We start from the raw sequence: 18,456 nt of genomic DNA, 5'->3' as shown, positions 1-18,456 counted from the left end.
CGATGTCCTTACTACCTTTCTGGGCCTTGAACCTGTCAGTTGCGTTGCTGTCTATGCAGGGTCAGAAAGCTCTCGGATTTCATCAAAAATATTTTAATTCATGTTCCGAAGATGAACAAGGGTCATATGGGTTTGGAACAACATGAGGGTGAGTAATTATTGACAGAACTATCCCATTAATAACTTAAAAGTTTGTAGTTTTACTACTGATTAAAGTACTAATTCACTATCCTGAGTAACATGCTACATATTGTATGCCCCAATAGCTGTACATTTCAGGTTTACTGTACCATTTGAGAAACACAATTAATTGGTTTGTGTGTTCCTTGAGAATCAAACCTACGATCTTCTTGTTGCTAGCGACGTTCTCCAACAACTGAGCAACAAGAATGCCATGGTAAAAGCCTCTTAAACCTTATCTAATGTTTCAAACTAAGTAAACACATACTCATATTTTAAACCTTATGAATGCCACAGGATGCCCCTTCCTTAAACAAGTTCCCTGAAATTTGACTGCTCAAACTCAACACAATGTGACTACGCAATAAGCAAGAAAGATTCCACATGCCGAACCACCACAAATCAATGAATAATTAACAAGCCCCTTTTCAATCCATGTTGCTGTCCATCAAAGATTGTGACAGTTAATCCTTTTCTTATATAAATAGCTCTTTGGTGTGGATGGGTAGTAGCCGCATGGAGCTCTATCCCGTCTGTCCCTGAAGCTGCCGCCAGGATAAGCTGTGTGTGTGTTGGATTGGCACATGGAGCTGCCCAGGGCCTGCCGCTGAGCTGGCGGCCAGTACAGATGGAGGGCAGGGTTGGGTAATGCCAGCTTGTCAGTCGGATTAAAACGACTCATTTATTCACTGAAGTATCGTGCAAAGCGACGGGGCCAAAGCAGGGTGGCGTGGAGTGGATGAGCAAGAGCTTTATGGAGAGGAGGTGCACGGGGAGTGTGGCTAGGGGCAGTTCGAAAGTGAAGAGTGATTCTAAACTAACTGCCCCTTTAGACTTCTCTGTCTATTTCTATCCCCACAACTCTCTTCTTTTTTGTCCATAACTTTTCTTTCGTGGGATGCCAGAAGCCATTACGGCAGTGTGCGGAAGGGGGCCAGCAGGGTGGCGTCCTCCAGTGCCTGGGTGACAGATTGCTGCTCTGCATTGGTGGCGGAGAAGGCAAGGGCGGTTGGCGATTGGCTCTGATGGTCAGGAAGTGGGCACTGAGGGATGGCAGAGCAGGAGGAGGAAGAGGGAGCAGGGAGACAGAGAGGGTGGGGATGACAAGACCTGGCTGTGTGACCTTTAGCACTAGGTGAGTTACTTAAAGGGCCATGAACTCTGTTTTCTTTATGGCTGGGCCTGGCAGCAGAAGGCAGTGACATGCATCGGGAATTATGAGCAAAAGCTGGCTGCCAACCCACAGCCGGGCATCTTCTCGGGGTATCACATTACTGTTTTTCTTTTCTTCAGTTTTTCTTGCATGCAAAAACAACAGGTTATCTGAGATTTTCAACCATACTTACTCAAATTATTACAAGACACTTACCTGTAATAAGTGGTACCAGCCTCTGAAATTCAGTCCGAGATGGCACACTTAATGTGTATTTGGGGAGTTGAGATGGTTGTCAAGAGCACATGTAAAGTGTAGACTCGGAAAAGGACTGAAAAGGATTAGGTTGGTATTTGGAACAGGTTCTAAGTGATTTGAACACTTTGAGGGACAATATTTTATTAGCACGGACAGTACGGGCCCACCGTATTCCGCTCAGTCAGCTTGCCAAAAATGGCACAGCTTGACTTGACAAATGGCATCGCTTCAAGTGCTCATAAAAAATTGTGCTCTTGCACGAACACCTTGATAAAAGATTGCAAAATTGTACTTTTGCTGTATTAAATGTACCTGCAAAGAGTTGCAGGTGCAGGTTTTTTGGAGATGTTGCTGTATTTTTCTTGTGTCTGGTCTACTGTCTGTCCCTTACAGCCTGTTGAGGATGGCAGTGCCAGAGTAATAAGGGGAGAAGGCGTCAGAGACAGGTTAACGGTGGGATCGGTCAATGCCAGCAACCTTGTGCCTCTCAAATCCCCCTATCTCGTGTCACTGGCAGGCCAAGAGAGAGAGAGTACGAGCGAGAGCGAGAGCGAGGGAGTCAGGGGGGTACGCGGGGGGGGAAGCTTGGAAGGGGTTTATCGGGTCTAATTACTCCCGATAGCTGTAATTTACAGGTTGGCAGCAGGGGGAAATCGGCAAGATTCACACTTCTGCGGGTCAGCATCTGTCGCCATTACGGCACTACGCTCGACGGCGGCCGGACAGCGAGCTGGAGGAACGGTAAACAACAAACCGCGTGTGACAGATTAGCGGCGCAGGCTAAAGGACCTTCCACTGACACATCATTTCTCTCACTCCGCGAGTTTGTTTCGCGGCAGCTGTCACCAATAAAACAGAGAGACGGGAGAGAAGAGGGGGAGAGATGGGGGAGGTTGGCTTTTGTTCCAGATCGAGGGAGGGGGGTGGCAGGAAAGGAAGGAGAGTGACCTGTTTAGCAGTCTGGCATGAGCATGCACAGGAATATTCATACAGGAAAACGAGGCACCATTATGTCAAAAGCAAAAATTTTTTGCTGACTTTTTCATAATGATCTACTTTCTTTTTTTAGGGGCTGTTACAAATCGCTACAAGTTCCATTTGTGCACAGCGTGTGTGGGATAATATATAAAAGAAGTGAGCGTGAGCATTTGCTCTGGTTAAGTGAACTTGCTGAAGCCCCATCTCGTAATGCTCCACCCAACCAAGTTTTATCCATTAAAACGAAGAAAATCGTACACCAAGCCACAATTTGTGCCAAGTGTACTGATTCGCCCCACTGCAGTCCACTCTCTTCACTCTTTCCGGCCCTGATCCACATTCTCTCCATTCGCCTCATTGATGGATTCTGGCAGGGAACGTTTCCTTGAGCTCCCCTTGAAGGACGTTCTGTTGTCCTGCTGGGCATGTACTAACACCTTCAAACCACAACAGCCTATACATAATCACCACTTTGATTCAGAATGGAGAAGATTGTTTATTGAACTTTAGAGTCACTTGTTGATCAGACTACACCTTCGAAAAATGGTCCACAAAGATATGCTGGGTGCCACCAATTCTTTGGGAGTCTAGATCTAGTTCTGAAAATCTATTCTAATTAAAATTAATTTTGTATTAGCACATGTAGCCAATGCAAAAGGTGTCAACAAAACTTGTCAAGGACACTTTTCAGGTCTGAATTTTCACAGCTGCAACTATTTGGCTCTGCTCACTGGCGGGTTCACACAGGCCACTCCAAGTGCTGTCCAATCACCAAACCCATCCATTACACTGTCCGGCTGTGGGCAGAGCCCGGTGAAGACCTGTCCTGTCTAATATCTAACAGCAGAGTGGTGGCTCCCTGTGCCAGCCTCCAGAGTCCCACTAATCCCACAAGTGCCATATGGGCGGCCCGGCCTTATTCCATTAGCATGGGCGAGACAAGGGTGAGAGCAGGCCGAGGCCCTGGTCTTCCCGGCCCTCCCCTAGTACTGCCACAGGGCATGCCCTGCCCACCACCAGCTGCCAGGACCAGGCTAAGGGACAACCACAGTTCACTATCCGACAGTGGAATAGTCAGAAACACTTTACAACTTTGCTCTTTTCTTGAGCCGTTTTGTGAGGACAGAGAAAACAGTGTTATAGATGTTGATTTAGAGGTTACAGACATTTATTCCTTTGCTCACACTTTTATCTAAAGCAACTTATAAGCATAAGCGATTCATCCTGAAAAAACGATGAGAGAAGTGCTGATGTACAAAGTTCAAAAACTGCTAGAACAGTGTTTCACATTGAAGTAAAACAATATACAATATAAAACAGTAAAAATGGCATTATAGAGCAGCACCCGTAAATAATATTATTTGTGCATAGCAGCCAGGAATGCTACTACACAAAAGAGCGAAGGTGAGGTCAATAAATTACATAATTTGTTCATAAGTCAGTGTGTCCTGTTCACTATAAATAGGCTCTTGATTGTACTATATACAGCACTTCCCCACACCGGCAAGCCTAGGAAAGAAAAAAAAGCACTTATGGTCCCCAAAGCAGGAATTGCATGCCACTGGAGATATTTGAACAGGTCTTCCACCTGGACTGGGGACAGAAGAAGGGAGAGAGTTCAGATGTTCAGATGTTCTGAGGATCGCATGGGAATGTCAGACTGTGTTTCAGCCTGTACCTGCCACAGGACCTGAGGCCTGTTTTAATTAATCATAAAGCACTATGAATTATTAATCTATTATCACTGCGCATACATGTGATCATTCATTTGTCTCTTCTGCTGTTTTTAGCACCCTTAAGTCCTTGTTTCTGTTAATATGCTGCAATTCTGGGGAGATCTAAGGGTAGATTAACCTGACAGCACACTTTAATACAGGACATGATACAAAACTACTTAGATGTTCTTATTTCACAAATTCTCCAGTGAGAGTGTATACAAACAGAACAAACAGGTCAACTCATACTGTAGATGCACTGAGGAGTGAACAGCGTTGTTGGAACTATGGGAGTTTGAATACATCTCTCGGAGACTCCCAATAAACCCAAATATCACATTTGAAAACATTTTCAATTGCACAATACTTAGATTTGAAATGATAAGCAACCATGCACAGAACTCCCAAAGCTTGGTTTCTCAAAAGGTTTGCAATGCTCAATGACATATTTAAGCAAGGACTCTTCAAGCAGCGCCCGGGGTGTTTTTGTGCCACACTGATCAGACATCGTTGGGCTCTCATTGAGGAGAGATTTGGCTTTGGTCTGGCTGTGTGGCCCGTGATGACTGACATTAGGAAGGAAGGTTTCTCCTACCTACAGGCACCCCACCGAAGCTTCAGCTCAGGAGGACACAACAGATCTGAGCGAGAGCAACACCTGTCAGGTAAGCCTTCGCAGTTGACGGCACATGAGGTATGCAAAGCCCTCCACTCTGACGGCTAATCTCCGGTGAGCCATCGTGCGAGGCTCCGCAGGCCTCTACAAGGAGCCACCGGAGCCAGAGCGTAGCAAACTTGCCTCTTCTGCGTCATACAGCGCTCACATCCTCACACCAGAGCGGCGAGAGGCAGAGGCAAAGAGAGAGAGGGAGGCACTGATGTGCTCTAAATACATTTCATTATCATCATTATGATTTTATCACTGAATGTGTGTTTTTTGTAATGTGCCGCAGCATGTCTCCCCAGGGTGCTGTCTGCACAGCTGAATAATTAAAACAAGTATGATGAACCATCCGTCACAGTTTCCCATAAGAGTTTGGGCAGGATATGTGCAAATGGCTCAGTTGAGGAGAGGTCTGCAACTGAAACAATAAAATTGCTCAGGTTAGAATATACTAATGCAGCTCTGATTGCAAATATTTCAGATGATGAAAGCAGAGCGTTGCAGTATATACTAGCAGCACTAAGTGATAATGCATTGGTCATCATTTTGATTTTAGATGAAAGATTTACACTCTGAAAAATGTATTTTCATTATTAAATTTTATTGAAATAACATTAATCATCAGGTCCTCTATGTGCATTCTAAAACAATTAACAAATTCTGTTTGTTATAAATATAATGCAACTAATATTTGTAAATTGTAATCATATTACAGCAATTTACCAAGTGTGTTTTGGAGAAAGCAAATCGCACACTATTTGCAATAATAAAACAGCACATCCAATCAGCCAGGCACAAACAAGATGAGGCATATTGCGTTCTTATACGCCAAGCAACCCTGTAGGACTAGACCTGTTTAAATGCGTGAAGTGAATCTAAGAGACAAGTACGAATGAATGTTTAATCCAACAATCCCACTAACTGGTGTCAAAACCCCTGTGTCAAAACCTAGAAAATTATGCACAGCAGGTCACTGAAATATTCATACTATACATGCTTCATTAAGACTGAAATACACAAAGGCCCCACATTCAAATTATTATTGAAACAAATGACAGATAGATGGAGGGAAGAGTAAAATATTAGTGCCACAATTACATGTTTGTTTCATAGATTTGTACCGATTTGTTTTATTAGAGAGGAAACCGCCGTATTGCTAAATACTTCTGACAACTCAGTTACTTAGCGTCTTGCGAGTGGAGTCTTTGCCAAAGACTGCATTCAGAAAGGAAACAGGACCCACTGCTCCTTTTCAACCCTTTGGTGGGAATGCTAGACAGATCAAAGCATGTGGTTGTTAATTACACATATCCTGCAACTTGGTCACACAGTTAGGGCTCCTGACCGTTCTCATATGCTGCCACCAATTAATGATCTTTCTCCTGTTCCCCTGACATCAGATGAATAGTGTCTGAATTTTTAGCTGATGGATTATGTCAGTTTATCAAATGACAAATGCTTTACAATTTAGAATGACATCTGTAATTTAAGCACTTAGCACAGCTGAGACTGGCTCTCTGCCCAATATTAAGAACATAAAAAAGAAGGAAAAAGAGGATGATGATATATTGTGGTTATATACCCACAATATATCAGCCTAAACTATCCAGTAGGGTATATTGATGGTGCTTTTTTTTTACTCCTACACCTCTAGTAATTTTCATGATTTTCACCTCAAATGTTAATTTAATATTTAATATTTATCTGCTATAAATATTTAACTGCATTTTATAATTAGCACACACCACCAGAAGATAAAAAGCATGAGGTTATATCAAATTAAACAACAAAACATGCTGATTAAGATACACAATCTTGAATAAAATTATGAACTCGAATTTTAGTGTCTTACCACAGTTCTGTAAATTCTCTTCCTTTTCTCAAAATCTTTACACAGAGATCTCATAAGGGTGATTGTTATGTATGATAATGATTAACTCCTATAGGTAATTTGTAATGGGTTAAAACTAATAGTACAGCTCACCTCTCAGTCAATACTGCACCTTTCCTACACGTGAACACAGATACATATTTACACTTACTGGGGCATTCAATATATAAAAAATTATAATATAGTTAACTATGATACTATTATGTATATAATAATTTATTATTAGGCAAACAACGAACCACCTATTGTTTTTAGCGTGACTATTATCAATCTGGCAACCCAGCTCATGCCGCACTCGTGAAATCCCTCCTCCTCCGGCACCGTAACTTCCTGGAGACGGGCTTTATTTTTATACTGAAAAAATGGCGGCTTTAGGCTCAAATAGTACCTCGGAGAAATCAGGGACCGCGTCTGAAGCCCAGTCGGGACCGGATAATGATTTTTGGGCGGGACAGGGTCCAGTGGTTCTGCGGGATCCAGCGATTAAATTGCTGAGTCCGGTTAGCGGTCTTGAGCCCCTGTCGTGGGCAGAGGATCACAGACTGGCGGCCTCCAGCACTAACAGCGTGTCTATCATGGAACTGGTGTGTGACATACACGGTCTCAGTAAAAATCTTGTGCTGCATCGCAGTCACATCCCCGTTCCGGACAGCGCTTGTGATCTCAAGGTAACTTAACTACTGTGTGTGCGCTCCTGCTTTATGGTACCAACTCACGTGCACTGTTGCAGCTATGTTGCCAAGCTTAAAGGGATAGTTCACCCAAAAATGAAAATTCTGTCATTAATTACTCACCCTCATGTCGTTCCAAACCCGTAAGACCTTCATTCATCTTCGGAACACAAATTAAGATATTTTTGATTAAATGTGAGCGCTCTCAGACCCTGCATAGACAGCAACGCAACTGTAATGCCCCCAGGCCCAGAAACGTAGTAAGGACATCGGTGGCTCAACTTCAGTTTTGAAGCTTCGAGAATACATTTTGAGCGCAAAGAAAACAAAAATAACAATTTATTCAACAATTCTTCTCCCCCGAGTAAGGTCTTCCACCATTTTAGACTATCGCAACACATACGCAAGCTTTTTCCTAAGCATAAACAAGGCTGATTATGCAGATTACGTTCATGTGCACGCTTTTTCCTCCGAACGTAAACAACTGATTACATGGATTACACGCTTGGGTACTCTCCAAAATGGCGGAAGTGGGTCATATGATGCGATTTCAAGTTTTCCTTTCTCTTGTGTGTGTGTGTGTGTGTGTGTGTGTGTGCGCGCGCGCGAGCGAGAGAGAGACAGACAGCGTCAAATCACAGTAGTCCGCTGTCTTAACCGCAGATTGTGTACTGCATCATTACTGTGTCTGTTCCCCTTTCGGGCTTGAATTGATGGTAAAACTAATGACATTATTTACTGTCTTTACATTTATTTTGAAAGATGAAGCTCGCGATTATGGTAAGGGAAGTTACATTTCAGACGAGTGCTTGCGGTGTTCGGCCAATCACAATGCACTGGGTCAGCTGGCCAATCAGAGCAGACTGCGCTTGTCGGAAGGAGGGACTTTGTAAAAAACGAAGTGTTTGAGAGAGGCGGGGCATAGAGGACCTACAATAATGTATAGTATTTGAAAAAGAATGTGTTTTTTGAACATTAAAGCATGTCAACATATTCTGTTACACCAAATACACAAAATAATGATCTTTAAAAAAGCATCATATGACCCCTTTAAATAAATTGTTATTTTTGTTATCTTTGCGCTTAAAAAGTATTCTCGTAGCTTCGCAAAACTGAAGTTGAGCCACTGATGTCCTTACTACGTTTCTGGACCTGGGAATATTACGGTTGCGTTGCTGTCTATGCAGGGTCTGAGAGCTCTCACATTTCATCAAAAATATCTTAATTCATGTTCCGAAGATGAACGAAAGTCTTAGGGGCTTGGAACAACATGAGGGTGAGTAATTAATGACAGAATTTTCATTTTGGGGTGAACTAACCCTTTAAGCCATGTTTTGACGTGACATGACATGACGTTTATCTATCTCAAGATGTGCAAAATAAGTGTGAAGTATCATTTTCGAGGAATTATCCTATTTAATTCCTAATTTTTCAAGCACAAATTGAATTCCTTTTAAAATGCCAAATTTTTGTTTAACTATGTATTTGATTTCTAATCATAATTGTAGCTAATCTGTGGGAAACTAATCAAAAATTGCTCGTTGAGCAGTTAGACGCAATAAAAATATGCAAATATTAACATGTACATTAATAGTAGCATATTTTCCCCCCCAGTCAGTTGTGGGGAGTGATAATCCAAGAATAAAATCACATTTCTTTTTACATCTACTTTTTAATTCAGTATAACAAGACTGGAAATCTGCTGGTTTATAATGTGAGTCAACCAGGGTTTTTTTTTTTTTAATGGGGCACTGTTTTCCCACTGGTCACAATTGTGACCACTGACATATTTATGTGTCCTGTGATCATGATTTATGAGACCGAGCGATCTTAATTAATAATAGACGTTTTTAAATATGATATGTACCAAGTGAGGTACATATGCTTATAAATGTACATATAAATGCTTATTTTTATGGAGCTTTGACACAGACATCATCTTTCAGATGGCAAACTGGAATTAAACGGCTCTGGTCATGTTACTATTTATACAAGACATGGTATAAATATAGTAGGTTTTCTAGTGTGGTTTGGTTTTGGTTTTGTTAACCTACATTTAAACTTAATTTTGTTATCAGATGTTAGTGGTGAGATTATCCCACCAATACCAAAAGAAAATGAAAATTGCAGGTAAACAATTTTTTATCTGGTTGGATACCAGTGGCAGCATGTTTAAAAAGGTAACATGCAATGTAAAAATATTATGTAAATTAAAAAAGTAACAAAAAATCTGTGATGATTGGGAATCAATAATTATGATTTGGGTAAAGAAGTTATAAAATAAATTGAATGCGGAGTTTTGCGCATCGTGTATGTGTGTGTGTGTGTGTGTGCGCGCGAGAGAGAGACAGACAGCGTCAAATCATAGTAGTCAGCTGTCTTAACCGCAGATTGTGTACTGCATCATTACTGTGTCTGTTCCCCTTTCGGGCTTGAATTGATGGTAAAACTAATGACATTATTTACTGTCTTTACATTTATTTTGAAAGATGAAGCTCGCGATTATGGTAAGGGAAGTTACATTTCAGACGAGTGCTTGCGGTGTTCGGCCAATCACAATGCACTGGGTCAGCTGGCCAATCAGAGCAGACTGCGCTTGTCGGAAGGAGGGACTTTGTAAAAAACGAAGTGTTTGAGAGAGGCGGGGCATAGAGGACCTACAATAATGTATAGTATTTGAAAAAGAATGTGTTTTTTGAACATTAAAGCATGTCAACATATTCTGTTACACCAAATACACAAAATAATGATCTTTAAAAAAGCATCATATGACCCCTTTAAATAAATTGTTATTTTTGTTATCTTTGCGCTTAAAAAGTATTCTCGTAGCTTCGCAAAACTGAAGTTGAGCCACTGATGTCCTTACTACGTTTCTGGACCTGGGAATATTACGGTTGCGTTGCTGTCTATGCAGGGTCTGAGAGCTCTCACATTTCATCAAAAATATCTTAATTCATGTTCCGAAGATGAACGAAAGTCTTAGGGGCTTGGAACAACATGAGGGTGAGTAATTAATGACAGAATTTTCATTTTGGGGTGAACTAACCCTTTAAGCCATGTTTTGACGTGACATGACATGACGTTTATCTATCTCAAAATGTGCAAAATAAGTGTGAAGTATCATTTTCGAGGAATTATCCTATTTAATTCCTAATTTTTCAAGCACAAATTGAATTCCTTTTAAAATGCCAAATTTTTGTTTAACTATGTATTTGATTTCTAATCATAATTGTAGCTAACCTGTGGGAAACTAATCAACAATTGCTTGTTGAGTAGTTAGACGCAATAAAAATATGCAAATATTAACATGTACATTAATAGTAGCATATTTTCCCCCCCAGTCAGTTGTGGGGAGTGATAATCCAAGAATAAAATCACATTTCTTTTTACATCTACTTTTTAATTCAGTATAACAAGACTGGAAATCTGCTGGTTTATAATGTGAGTCAACCAGGGTTTTTTTTTTTTTAATGGGGCACTGTTTTCCCACTGGTCACAATTGTGACCACTGACATATTTATGTGTCCTGTGATCATGATTTATGAGACCGAGCTATCTTAATTAATAATAGACGTTTTTAAATATGATATGTACCAAGTGAGGTAGTTTGAAATGCTTATTTTTATGGAGCTTTGACACAGACATCATCTTTCAGATGGCAAACTGGAATTAAACGGCTCTGGTCATGTTACTATTTATACAAGACATGGTATAAATATAGTAGGTTTTCTAGTGTGGTTTGGTTTTGTTAACCTACATTTAAACTTAATTTTGTTATCAGATGTTAGTGGTGAGATTATCCCACCAATACCAAAAGAAAATGAAAATTGCAGGTAAACAATTTTTTATCTGGTTGGATGCCAGTGGTAGCATGTTTAAAAAGGTAACATGCAATGTAAAAAGCTGTAAATTTTAGCCGCATTCATCGTGAAACTTGCTAAACTAGCACATTATTAGGAAAGGCAATTTGCAAAGATTCATTAAAAAAAAAAAAACTTATACTCTCTTCTTCTGTAGGTGAATCTGGATCACGAATGATTCGTGCGAACATAAACACATTTAGGTAGATCGGGGGCACATTCCCTTAAAAAAAATGTAATCCACTGCATCTTCAGCGGCTCAGATGTCAGGAGTAAATGACGACTGCTATGTTCATTACAACAAAACACGTCAATCGCTTAGGAGATATTCTTGTCTACAACCACTCCGGCATTGAAACAATGGCGGACTGATGACAGCGCACTCAGGGCAGAGCTGTGATAAAACCAAAGACTGACGCCACTCTCAATCAACAATCGTGGGAGGGGCCTGTGCAGAACTCTGTCATTCTGCCAAGAATATGAGATTGCTTGATATGAGAAAGGGGTTTGGATTTATCGAGATTTAAAAAAATTTTTTTTATCATTATAGAGTGCTTGTGTTCACATACTGCCAAGACACATTTCATTTCAAACAACATGTAAAAGTGAATTTTGCATCTGATGACCCCTTTAACTGGCAAACTGTTTATGCTTATAAAAGCAGAACTGGATATTTTTGTGAGCATTTTAAGATTGTAAGATCGAAACTGGATGATATAGGCATAAAATGTAGGTGTTTTATGCTTGTTTTAACTGGCAAATAAAATGATTCATGCAACGAATTAACTCACATTTTTAGAAATATACCTTAGGTGCACATTACCCTGCATGTCAGAAGTGAATTTTGCATCTGATGACCCCTTTAACTGGCAAACTGTTTATGCTTATAAAAGCAGAACTGGATATTTTTGTGAGCATTTTAAGATTGTAAGGTCGAAACTGGATGATATAGGCATAAAATGTAGGTGTTTTATGCTTGTTTTAACTGGCAAATAAAATGATTCATGCAACGAATTAACTCACATTTTTAGAAATATACCTTAGGTGCACATTACCCTGCATGTCAATGTTTTGATGTTTGACCTTCACAGGTGCTGATAGGTCATATCATGAATAAGATGAACAAACAGACATTTCCAGAGTATTGCAGCCTCTGTAAAGAAGTTCTGCCTTTCACAGACTGCAAACGAGCAGAGTGCAAGAATGGGCACAGATGGCTCAGGTAGGACAAAATATGGTATATGTCATTATAAAATCCAAATATGTGACCCTGGTTCTCAATTCCAGTCCTCGCGTACCCCCCTCTACATGTTTTGCACGTCTCTATTTGTTAACACACCTGATTCAGATCATCTCGTTAGAAGTGAGCTCCGTGCATGAACTGTGTTCCGATTGACATGGTCCCTACACAGTGACCATGTCCAAATATGTGACCCTGGACCACAAAACCAGTCATAAGTAGCATGGGTAGCCTATATTTGTAGCAATAGCCAAAAATACATTGAATGAGTCAAAATGATTGATTTTTCTTTTATGCCAAAAATCATTAGGATATTAAGTAAAGATCTTGCTCCATGGAGATATTTTGTAAATTTCCTACCATAAATGTGTCAAAACTTAATTTTTGATTAGTAATATGCATTGATAAGAATTTCATTTGGACAACTCTAATGGCGATTTTCCTTAATATTGTGATTTTTTTTTTTGCACCCTCAGATTCCAGATTTTCAAATAGTTGTACTATTGTAAATATTGTACTATCATAACAAACCATACATCAATGGAAAGCTTATTTATTCAGATGATGTATAAATCTCAATTTAAAAAATATTATATATATTAAAAGTAAGTGAATAAAAGTATGAAATTATTATAATCTAAATATAATAAAAAGTAAGAAATGCTTAATGGGACAGAGTACTGTAATTGTCAAATAATACAAATAATACAAATGTGATTTTATTTTGGCTATATTTTGCAGTGCCAAGTAAAGTGACACTGTTCTTGGCTCACATCCGACACAGATTGCTCACTTTGATGAGCAGATTAACTTTTGATATTTTGTCATTTTAGATATAATTCATACCATATTCATTTTCTGCACTTAATCCTTATGAATACCAGAATGTAGTCTGCTAGGCTCTTGTTTTGGATTTATGTGCCAATATCATTATAAAATCCAAATATGTGACCCTGGTTCTCAATTCCAGTCCTCGCGTACCCCCCTCTACATGTTTTGCACGTCTCTATTTGTTAACACACCTGATTCAGATCATCTCGTTAGAAGTGAGCTCCGTGCATGAACTGTGTTCCGATTGACATGGTCCCTACACAGTGACCATGTCCAAATATGTGACCCTGGACCACAAAACCAGTCATAAGTAGCATGGGTAGCCTATATTTGTAGCAATAGCCAAAAATACATTGAATGAGTCAAAATGATTGATTTTTCTTTTATGCCAAAAATCATTAGGATATTAAGTAAAGATCTTGCTCCATGGAGATATTTTGTAAATTTCCTACCATAAATGTGTCAAAACTTAATTTTTGATTAGTAATATGCATTGATAAGAATTTCATTTGGACAACTCTAATGGCGATTTTCCTTAATATTGTGATTTTTTTTTTTGCACCCTCAGATTCCAGATTTTCAAATAGTTGTACTATTGTAAATATTGTACTATCATAACAAACCATACATCAATGGAAAGCTTATTTATTCAGATGATGTATAAATCTCAATTTAAAAAATATTATATATATTAAAAGTAAGTGAATAAAAATATGAAATTATTATAATCTAAATATAATAAAAAGTAAGAAATGCTTAATGGGACAGAGTACTGTAATTGTCAAATAATACAAATGTGATTTTATTTTGGCTATATTTTGCAGTGCCAAGTAAAGTGACACTGTTCTTGGCTCACATCCGACACAGATTGCTCACTTTGATGAGCAGATTAACTTTTGATATTTTGTCATTTTAGATATAATTCATACCATATTAATTTTGTAGTCAGAATGTAGTCTGCTAGGCTCTTGTTTTGGATTTATGTGCCAATATCATGTCTTCATAATGATCAGACATGAAAAGTGGAAATTTTCACCTATAAAATCACTTTTTTTCCACTGGACTATATGTAGGTGTTGACTAGGTTTTGAGTAGATTTGACCCACTTTCAAACCACTGGCATGACATTTTATCCATCCGCCTGACTGAAAGGTGATTACTGCCCCTAATGGTGTATCAGGGAAATAGTTGCTTCATTGCTGTCATTCTGATCTCTGCCAAGTACTGATCTAAACCTTCCCCTGCCGTTTCTGTTCATGTATCTTGCTGTCTCTTTCCCTCTTTCTTTCTCTTTCCTTCTTCCTCCCTAAGGTGTGCGCTGTCATATCAGGCCTGTCAGGGTGTGACATACCGCCGCTGTCTATTGCAGGACAGTATTGCCTCAGTAGCAGAGCCCGAGGGTGAGCCATAATGCTGTATCATATCTCCATTCAGAACCACATTGCACCACACACTTACACTTTCTGTAATGCAGCAGGAACATAGCACACACACAAAACAAAAACTCTGCTGCAGCATCTATCTTGGCAATGCATTATTGTAAACAAGTGAATGTAAACGGGCTTGGCGAATATGTCAGAATAATAGATTTATGCGTTTGGCCTATTAGTGTAAATACAGCAACTGTATTTTTTTTAAAACTGTAATTCTTTGATTTTAAAAATTCATTAATTTATTAAAATCAGAAATTAATATTTAGCTTTTTTTTTTTATATATAAATCTTGCATGCACATTTTTTGTGGGGTTTTTTTTCTGTTATTTGTATCAAGTACTGACAAGCCTGTTGGAAGAAATTATTTGCCAAATGCATCATGTTGCAAAAAATGGAGAAAGACAGACAAGCCATTATGGACAAATTTAGACAAACCGCCTTGATTTCATGTTCAGTACATGTAAATGATTATGCATAATAACAACATACTTATCTCCTTTTCAGATTCAGACTGGATCAAGAAAATACTCCAAGGTCCTTGCATCTTTTGTGACTCCCCTCTCTACTAAAGCAGTAGGGTGAAAGATGACAAAATCTCCACGGCTGACTACTGAATTACTTAAGTGGGCTACATGCCACATAAATGCCTTTTATTACTTGAAAGAGAAACCTTTGAAAGTCTGTAAAGTATTCACTAATAGTTTTGTAATATAGGACATGTGGGAAATATTCTTCTCAAAGGATCTTTATTTTAAAGCCAAGCTTGAGCTCAAAAGTGATATATAATTTTTTATATCATGAAAACTATGACTGTATGTGTTAATAAACTATTCTATTGTAATTTTTTTTCTGTTAATGCTGTATATTTTTGATTTGTTAATATTATGCTGCCACGACATTCTACTTTTGCATTAAAAATGCACGCTCTTCCCGTGGGTGATTTTAATTGGTTAAAATAAATCCATTTCCTAATTGGCTTTGGGAACATTTCTATGGATCTGCAAACACCAACTCCCCCATCTCCAAATAATGACTTTTCCTTGGCCTAAAGGAAAAGAAGATGACTGTACAAGGAAATGAAAAACAGCGGGACCGAGAGAAAACTGTTTTAAAACTGATCCAGCCCTCCAAAGGGCCGAACTCTAATGAGATACAACAGTAATGAGGAATGGATCCCGGCTGCATATGTGATGCCCATTTTAATTAAGATAGTGAGCTTGAGTGCATATTGTTAAATCTAGTTAGCCCTTTTTTTGTGGGTCGCAGGGAAGACGCATGCAGGCCATGAACCCTGATGGCCCATTCCGCACAATGTTGCTAACATACTGGGGTCAATGGTAATCAAAGAAAGACTCAGGCCGGTTGGACCCTCAGAATGCTCTCCTCCGTGTCCGTTCTCATCTCCGGTACATCTTGTCGCCTTGCCCTGCGCTCTCTCTAGTGTCACTGAAGATGATAGCTCTCCTCATGGCTAGTCGGCAGCCCTGTCTTAGGTTTCGGATGGTATCCCGAGATAAAGCTGGGCTGATAATTACACACGATTCTGCTCCCATCTCTCGTTCGGCATCAATGAAAGCATTCTGTGTACCATCAAAGGGCTTAAAAATAAAGTAATCCGTGTGTTTATGTAGTTTTTCTTGTGTTTATTATTCATAGAGAGGGCCTTCATTACGATGCGTTCTGAAATGTTGCCATATCATTACAATTGGCAATGCAACATGTAAGGGGTGTTTGATTATGAGGTAATAATGTGCATTATGTATTAATCAAAGAGCGACTAGAACACAAAGGCAGTGCTCAGAACCTCAAATGCCGTCTGCTGCATGTCACAGCAAATTTGTTCACTGACATATTGCGATAAGCATCTAATAACATGAATTTGAAAGCTGTTTTTAAACGATGTAATAGAAGAGAAAATGAAAAGCTATTTGGATTTCAATTGTACACATAATATAGAGTGCATATATTAATAGTCGCAGGTGTTAAATGTCACAGATTAGATTATAACTGCAAACGTGATTGAAATTCCAATTTTTTTCTGCCTGCCTCGTATTTCCTCTCCTAGATATTAGATTGTCAAATGGATCTTGGCCTTTGGGTTTGAGTGCTAGCTTTGTTGATAGGTGGAGACTTCTCCTGTTGAAGAGGTTAGCTCTGTTTGGCAGTACCTCCTACTTTAATATAACAATCTGTCAAAAAACATTTCGACAATAATTACAGCCCCCTCCTCTTTCCTCTTTGTGTGTGCTCTTTCAAGACTTCAAAAGGAGGTTTCGTTCTTTTCTCTGTATGAAATATTCATAACTTCAGTGTTCGTGGCTTTGTGCTTTAAACAGATAACAGACAGCTTTTTTTATATTATTGAATCTTATATTATTTTGTTAGTTAACATATTTTGATATACATCACCTTCCGTTAAGCACCTAATTTGTTGAGCCCAAACAATATGCTAAGCGTCGATCTCAAAGTCATTCTCTCTAACAACGTATTGCACTGAAGTTTTTATTTTTGTGCTACAATTTTTCAAGTTTTATTTAATGGACGTTTTGTGCTCAAGAAAGATTTCCTGGATTTTACCATCAAAAAGTCTGTATAATGTTGATTTGACGTGTTACAAAAATCACTCTGTGACTAATGTACAGTATTTCAGAGTTCATGTACATATGTTCATGTACATTAATTTTGTTTACAGTACAAATCCTTGTTTCTGTTTCCCATGTACATATTTATAAATAAACTTTTCAGATTTGTATGTTTTTTTCCACAATTGTTTCAGCATAAATGTTAATTTAATGTTTTTATCTGATTAACAAACAAAAATGTACAGAGAATATGTAAGTTGCCATATGAAAACACAGTACCGCAGAATTGCATTTTCTCATTAGTAACTTTTATAAATAGTAGTATCAATTTATTAATTTATTTAGAAATTACTATATTTGCATTTATACACATAATTATCGTTTGTAATTGTTTTATTTTATTTGCATTTCTACATTTTATCCTTTCAGTAACAATACTGAATAACCCCTGATATTGATTCATTCCAAGTGTATAAAAACATTAGTTATCACTTTAAATATTAATATTAATTCTCAAGAAGAACTAGTAAGTGGATCATGACATGACGTTTCCTAATTTTTTTTCTTTCAAAAAAGTCAAACAGAAAACAAACTAGAACATAATGCGTATCACACAGGGTTAAATATATTTAAAATAATGTATATATAGTATAATGGCCTATTTAGGTCTGAAGAGGCCCCATAATTATTTCTATTTATGTAATCCTCTTAGCAATTTTATATAAATTGCTTTCATTAGTTTTCTGACACCAAAAGTAAGTTTCACAGTATAATCTGCATGAAAATCTGCATATACATGTATATGTATGTGTATGTGTGATTACGAGTCATACTGGGAAAAAAGAAAATAGCTTCTAAAGCACTAGATTTTCTGATGTGGTTTCACTCTGTAGTGTATATACATCAATTTTCCCACCTGAATACATTTCGTCTCAAGTATGCTTTGTAGAAGTGTTCCCTCAGACTTCAGTAATTAATCAGTAATTAAGTCTGTCTGGGG

The 18,456-nt window shown here is 38.5% G+C and overlaps 1 protein-coding gene across 1 annotated transcript; it reads left to right on the top strand.

Annotated features, from left to right (window-relative positions):
- The first annotated feature begins 12,462 nt into the window (after positions 1–12,462).
- Positions 12,463–17,379, top strand: LOC107595731 (general transcription factor 3C polypeptide 4-like). The gene is made up of 3 exons (XM_016286223.1): positions 12,463–12,592; positions 14,753–14,841; positions 15,379–17,379. Exons 1-3 carry the CDS (start codon positions 12,480–12,482, stop codon positions 15,441–15,443), a joined length of 267 nt encoding a protein of 88 aa, XP_016141709.1. The 5' UTR covers positions 12,463–12,479; the 3' UTR covers positions 15,444–17,379.
- The last annotated feature ends 1,077 nt before the right edge of the window (positions 17,380–18,456 follow it).

The sequence above is a fragment of the Sinocyclocheilus grahami genome, unplaced genomic scaffold (assembly GCF_001515645.1).
Source record: "Sinocyclocheilus grahami isolate Dianchi unplaced genomic scaffold, SAMN03320097.WGS_v1.1 scaffold207.1, whole genome shotgun sequence".
Lineage (NCBI taxonomy): Eukaryota > Metazoa > Chordata > Actinopteri > Cypriniformes > Cyprinidae > Sinocyclocheilus > Sinocyclocheilus grahami.
The sequence above is the reverse complement of the archived record's forward strand: the minus strand, read 5'-3'. Positions and strand labels throughout refer to the sequence as shown.

Bases quoted from the DNA above. Each gene is read 5' to 3' on its own strand.
- LOC107595731 (XM_016286223.1), top strand. From the start codon at position 12,480: ATGAATAAGATGAACAAACAGACATTTCCAGAGTATTGCAGCCTCTGT. The intron at 12,593-14,752 runs GTAGGACAAAAT...TTCCTCCCTAAG, and splicing joins AATGGGCACAGATGGCTCAG to GTGTGCGCTGTCATATCAGG. The intron at 14,842-15,378 runs GTGAGCCATAAT...TCTCCTTTTCAG, and splicing joins CTCAGTAGCAGAGCCCGAGG to ATTCAGACTGGATCAAGAAA.